Here is a 6483-nt window from a genome sequence, read left to right as displayed (position 1 = left end):
CCTTAGCCGGTTGAGCTATAGGCGCTGAGCCAATGCCTAGCTATTTATAGAGATGAGATCTCATTCTGGCTCAGGCTAGTCTTGAACTCCTGAGCTCAGGCAATCCACGTGCCTTGGCCTCTCAGAGTGCTAGGACTGCAGGCGTGAGCTACCACACCCAGCCTATTTATTTATTTTTAGAGGTAAGATATCACTATATTTTCCAGGCTGGTCTCAAACTCTAAGGCTGGCTCGGCACCCATAGCACAGTGGTTATGGTGCCAGCCACATACACGAGGCTGGTGGGTTTGAACCCAGCCTGGGCCAGCTAAACAATGACAACTGGAACAAAAAACAGCTGGGCATTGTGGCGAGCACCTGTAGTCCCAGCTACTTGGGAGACTGAGGCAAGAGAATCACTTAAGCCAAGAGTTTCAGCTTGCTGTGAGCTGTGACACCCCAGCACTCTACGGAGGGTGACATAGTGATAATCTCTCAAAACAAACAAACAAACAAACAGAAAACCCTCTAAGGCTCAAGTAATCTTCCCCTTCAGCCTCCCAAATAACTGAAATTTCAGGTTATATAATTTAAATATATAGATTAATTATAAAGATATAAACGTTAACTTAAATTTCATTAAATCATCTTAAATTATATATATTCAAAATATTTAGATATTATTTCAATAACAAATTAAAATTAATTTCATCCCTGTCTTTATCTCATTTTCATGTGAGTACTAGAAAGTTTTATTTATTTACTTTTTTAAGACAGACTCTCACTTTATCGCCCTTAGTAGAATGCCATGGTGTCACAGCTCACAGCAACCTCCAACTCCCAGGCTTAGGCGATTCTCTTGCCTTAGCCTCCCGAGTATCTGGGACTATAGGCACCTGCCACAACGCCTGGCTATTTTTTTTGTTGCAGTTTGGCCATGGCCAGGTTTGAACCTGCCGCCCTCGGTATATGGGGCCCTACCGACTGAGCCACAGGCGCTGCCCTACTAGAAAGTTTTAAACCACAGATGTGGTTTCCAGTGTGTACATAATATGTGATATGTCATTTTAGGAAGTATATTTCCAAAGGACAGAAATAGAATCCCAAAGATTTGGGGTTCAGGATATCTGGGTCAATAGGTTTCCTGACCTAAGGGCTTTCAGGACCAGAGTTCTGGACTTTCTGGGAGGTTCCGTGTCCCCACAGTCCCTTCCGGGCTCTCTGACCTGTATGTGGCAATGAAGGACACAGGCCTGGTGGAGTTCAGAGCTGGTGGCAGGGTCCAGGAGCAATCCACTGCTATTGGGTATCGAGAGGCTCGGCAGTACACCCTGGGCAGGGACAGAGCTGCTGAGGCCCCCGGGGGAAGAAAAGAGAGGGGAACGTGAGCTTCTAATATATGCCCTGATCATCACAGCCCCACCCTAGATCAGCCCTGCCACATTGCCAGCCAGCACCAGGCACACAGCAGGTACCTGGGAAAGGTACATGGAATTAATGAATACAGGAACAAAAGGCACCAACATCATCTCTCCCTCCCACAACAGTGCGGTAAGGTGGGAACTATTAGCCCATTTTCCAGATGTGAAATCTGAGGTTGAAAGCGCTATAGAGGGGAACCTGGGTAGGAAAGAGAGGGTTAATATAGCCCCTTTTTGTAAGTTTTGTCTTGAAACACAGGGACACATTCTCTATTCCAGGGTCTATTCTATTTGAATGGATCCAACTCAAACCCATTTCTGCATCTATACAGCTCTGCCAGTGTCTCCAAGCTATGTCTGCCACTTTTTGGCTTCACCTCTCTTTACCTTAGTTTCCCCACCCATACAATGGGAATGTGACCCCAGTGGGCACACAAGAGACATGTGAACTCCCACCCTAGACATGATCCAAGGCAGAAGGTCAAGTTCTAGTCCCCTATCATGTCCCTCTGCCTGGGTACCCCAATCCCCAGAGGTCCCACATACCTTCCTTTCCATGGCTGGGCATGCAACTGGACCAGAGGGCCAGGGCCAGGAAGAGTCTCGGGGTCATGGCTGTGGCCAGCTCGGCTTTCAGGAGCTGGGGTGGGGACAGTCCTGGGAGACTCACAGATTAAGGCAGGAGGCAAGAACTTGAGATCCACCCAGGAGGGCGGGTTCCTGAGGCCCATGGAGAGATGAGCAAGGTGGCAGCCCCCGGCTCTGTACCCATCACCCTGGATACGGAAGGCCCTGAAAGTGGGGGTAGGGAGAGAAGGCCACAAAAGGGAGAAGTGCAGCCCTCTGGCCTTCCCCAGCCCCGTGAGGCCAGCAGCCCTTCCTTCCGGCTGCAGTCCCTGGGGGGAATCCCCAGGGAGGACAACTAGGACAAGGAGGACAACAGAAACCAAGATGGGGAAAGGAGAGACACAGAGATGTAGAGAGGGAGAGGCAGAGGGACAGACACAGAGAGGAGGGACACATAGAGACAAAAATAGCAAGAACAGGACAGAGATGGAGATCAAGAGATAGAGATGGACATAGGAGAGTTGAGACAGAGATAGAGAGAGGAGAGAGACAGCGACAGGAAGGAGAGAGACACAGAGATCTGGAGAAGGAGGGGAAGAGAGGGAGAGAGACAAGGGAAGGCAGAGACTCAGACAGACAGAGTTAGATAGAACAAAAGACAGAAGAGACAGAGAGACAGGGAAGTGAGAGAGACAGAGAAGGAGACACACAGAAACAGAGACAGGGACAAAGATCCATAGAAAAAGAAAGATAGGGACCCAGAGGCATCCAGGCACAGACTAAGAGGAGAGACTCACTGACCACTGAGATGGGCATGGAAGGACCCCTCTGTGTCTTGGCCACAGGGAGTCAGGGGACACAGACCCAGGGAAGCATCTGCCACTGTGGATAACAGTGAGCACCTAATAGGCACAGTGCTTGCCCTGGACGACCACGGAAACCCCCAGGGACAGGCTACACACCACTGGGGAGTCCCAGCCACACTCCTGCCTCCCCTCTAGAAACTAGAAAGTACCCAGAATCCTCTGGGGATTTTGGGGGATTTGCCAAGGGGCAGAGAAAGGTTGGGGGGATGTGTCCCACTAGGGGTAGGTCTAAGATTAGGAGGTGAATTAAGAAGTGCAGGTGCAGGCTCAGCTCTTGTCTTTCATTTGACATTTTAACATTTTTGGCAGCCATTTTGCCTTTTTAAAATATTGCATTCATATGGTATTGATCGTCATGATTGAGAGTGTGGATGGAGTTGGGGTGAGCACTTCCTGTTCTGGGCCACCTCCTCCCCTCCTCTCAGCAGGAGCCCAGCAATCAGGCTGACACACCTGTCCTGTGCACAGTTGCCTTTATTCCTGGCTTGGCGCCTGGGGATGGGATGTGGGAGGGACAAAGGACTCACAGATTCTCCGGTCATGGGGGAGGGGCAGTTAGGCCCCGGGGGCCCAGACTGACCAGTGTGCAGCATGCAGGACCAGGTGGGGCGATGAAACCAGCTAGGTACAGTTGGGAAGGACCCCAGGCTGGTCTCCAAGAGCACAAGCCCAGAGACTCCACAGGGCTAGGTGAAGCTGGCCCAAGATGGCCGAGGCTCCATGTAGGGATAGCCAGTGGGCTGTCTGGCCTCTGTCTCAGCGGCCCTGAGCCTGGAGTCTTTGCATCTGGACAATCTGGCTGAGAATGCGCTGCACATCTTCATCCATCTGGCCCTAGGGTCGAGGGGAGCAGAGAGAGGCCCTGGGTGCACCTGCCCCAGATTGGCCCCACTCCAACACCCATAGACCAAGCGAGCCATGAGGTATATGCACACAGACAGGCTCCAATAGACCATGCACCTCTCCCAGGACCAGCCTCCCACTGTACAGAAGAGGAAACTGAGGCCCCAAGAGCAGTAATGGCTTGCACAAAGCCAGATAAGCACCTGAGATGGACCAGGCAGCTGGGTAACTCACCTGAATAGCATAGAGAAGGTGGCTCCTATACAAAGCCACCACAGCACTGTGGTCCCTGGCAGACTCCTGGGGTGCAGGGGAAGGGCACTCAGAGAAGCAGGACCTCCCCTCCCCCCCAGCAAAACATAACGAAATGCCCCATTTGCACCTGGGCCTATTTTTTTATTTTGTGAGATAGGGTATTGCTCTGTTGCCTCAGCTGGAGTACAGTAGAGTAATCATAGCTCACTATAGCCTTGAACTCTTGGGCTCAAGCAATCCTCCCACTTCAGCCTCCTAAGTAACTAGGACTATAGGGGTAAGTTACCATGCCTGGCTAATTTTTCTATTTTTGGATGAGACAGGGTCTCACTATGTTGCTCAGGCTGGTTTTGAATTCCTGGCCTCAAGTGATACTCCTGCCTCAGCCTCCCAAAGTGCTGGGATTATAGGCATGAGCCACCATGCCCAATCTGGAGCCTATATTTTGATGTTATGAACCAGGGTGACAGTCAATTGCTAAAATATGGGAATATTTTCTGATCATGCCTTGAGTGTATACCCCTTACATCCTGCCTGCCCCAGTCTGTCTCCTGGGCTCTCCACCCTGTGCTGTGCTGGCTGATAAAGATGTTCATACCCCTACCCTGATGGTGCTCTTCAGCCCCAGCCTCACCTCCAGTTGCTGTTGTAAGGCCTTCACCTGGCCACGCAGGGCCTCCATCTCAGGGGTAGCCAGGGGGGCCAACTGCTCCTTCAGTGCCTCCTTAAGACTGAAAACTTCTTTGGAGAGTTCTGTGATCTGGGGGTGGAGATGCAGTTAGCCATTACCTTGAACCCAGGGCTGGGGCTTGGGGACCTCTCTAAGTCTAAGGAAGCACGAAGAGGTGAGGGATGACAACTTGCCAAGAGGTAAGGGATGATGGCTTGCCAGGAAAGCCCCCTTCCAGGGGTTAGCAAACTTCATCCCAAGGGCCACATCTGGCCCATAGCCTGTTTTCAGGCTGTCCACCAGCTACAGATGGTTTTCACTTTTTTTTTTTTTTTTTTTTTGAGACAGAGTCTCACTTGGTTACCCTTGGTACAGTGCAGTGGCATCTTAGCTCATAGCAACCTCAAATTCCTAGAGTCTTGCATCCAGGAGTTTGCAAGTCCAGCTATTTTTTAGAGACTGGGTCTCACTCTTGCTCAGGTTGGTCTTGAACTTATGAGCCCAGGCAATCCACCAGCCTCAGCCTCCCAAGTGCTGGGATTACAGGCATGAGCCACTGCACCCAGCCTGGTTTTCACATTTTTAAATGGTTGGGTGGGGGGAATGTCAACAGAAGAATGGAATTTGGTGGTCTGTGACCACCAATTATATCAAATTCTTGTTTCTGTGTTATAAATAAAGTTTTATTGGCACATGTCCATATCTATTCATTTGCATGTTGTCTCCTGGCTGCTTTCTCATCATAACATCAGAATGGAGTAGTTACACCAGATATAAGCTGCCTTATGGAGCAGAAAATATTGCCTGTCTTGCCCTGTACAGAAAATGATCCTGCCATACTTTCTTTGGAATCTCTGTGGTGGTCTCATCTATAAATAAAGGCTGATAGGACAGCAGGGCTCAAAGCCTTGGGCCTGATTGGGGTGGAGTCAGATGCCCTGGGTTAAAGTCCCTTTTTCACTTCTTTCTCAAGGGTGACTGTGGGAAGATGATTCAATGCCTCTGAGCCTGAGTTTCCTCAACAGTAAAATGGGGAGAATCACCTTTTGACTCGTTGAGCACCACCGTGGCAGTCAGCAAGAACAAGTGCCTTATGAAAGGCAGCAAAAAGAGAGCCAAGAAGAAAGTGGTTGACTTCTTTTCTAATAAATACTGGAATGATGTGAAGGCACCTGCTATGTTCAATATAAGAAATACTGAGAGCGGAGCCTATGGCTCAAAGGAGCAGGGCACCGGCCCTATATGCTGGAGGTGACGGGTTCAAACCCAGCCCCAGCCAAAAACTGAAAAAAAAAAAAGACTCAAGGAACTAAAATTGTATCCGATGGCCTCAAAGGTTATGTGTTTGAAGTGAGTCTTGCTGATCTGCAGAATGATGAAGTGGCATTCAGAAAAATCAAGCGGATTACTGAAGATGTTCAGGGCACAAACTGCCTGACTAACTTCCATGGTATGGATCTTCCCTGGGACAAAATGTGTTCTATGATTAAAAAATGGTGAACTATGATTGAAGCTCATGTTGATGTTAAGACTACTGATGGTTATTTGCTTCATCTTTTCTGTGTTGGTTTTACTAAAAAACACAACAATCAGATATGGAAGACCTCTTATGCCCAGCACCAACAGGTTTGCCAAATCCAGCAGAAAATTATGGAAATTATGACCAGAGAGGTGCAGATGAATGACTTGAAAGAAGTTGTTGGCTCAGTGTTTAGGGCGCCAGCATGTGTTAGGGCTGGCGGGTTCGAACCTGACCAGGGCCTGCTAAACAACAATGATAACTACAATAAAAAAATAGCCAGGCGTTGTGGCGGGTGCCTATAGTCCCAGCAATTTGGGAGGCTGAGGCAAGAGAACCACTTAAGCCCAAGAGTCTGAGGTT

At 49.4% G+C, this 6483-nt stretch overlaps 2 protein-coding genes across 2 annotated transcripts in view; both read right to left on the bottom strand.

Annotated features, from left to right (window-relative positions):
• Positions 1-2491, bottom strand: part of EBI3 (Epstein-Barr virus induced 3) — a 7772-nt gene extending 5281 nt beyond the window's left edge. Inside the window, exons 1-2 of the mRNA XM_023512678.1 lie at positions 1947-2491; positions 1206-1326 (exon numbers count right to left, since the gene is read on the bottom strand). Of these exons, the coding sequence (XP_023368446.1) occupies positions 1206-1326; positions 1947-2013 (188 nt within the window). The 5' untranslated portion in view covers positions 2014-2491. The remainder of the gene's footprint in view (positions 1-1205; positions 1327-1946) is intronic.
• A 191-nt stretch (positions 2492-2682) lies between these two features.
• Positions 2683-6483, bottom strand: part of ANKRD24 (ankyrin repeat domain 24) — a 31910-nt gene continuing 28109 nt past the window's right edge. The window contains exons 20-22 of the mRNA XM_012804592.2: positions 4566-4691; positions 3911-3976; positions 2683-3667 (exon numbers count right to left, since the gene is read on the bottom strand). Of these exons, the coding sequence (XP_012660046.2) occupies positions 3590-3667; positions 3911-3976; positions 4566-4691 (270 nt within the window). The 3' untranslated portion in view covers positions 2683-3589. The remainder of the gene's footprint in view (positions 3668-3910; positions 3977-4565; positions 4692-6483) is intronic.

This window comes from Otolemur garnettii, unplaced genomic scaffold (assembly GCF_000181295.1).
Source record: "Otolemur garnettii isolate 467f Iridium unplaced genomic scaffold, OtoGar3 scaffold00029, whole genome shotgun sequence".
NCBI lineage: Eukaryota > Metazoa > Chordata > Mammalia > Primates > Galagidae > Otolemur > Otolemur garnettii.
Note: the sequence above shows the minus strand (reverse complement) of the source record. Positions and strands in the feature narration are given on the sequence as shown.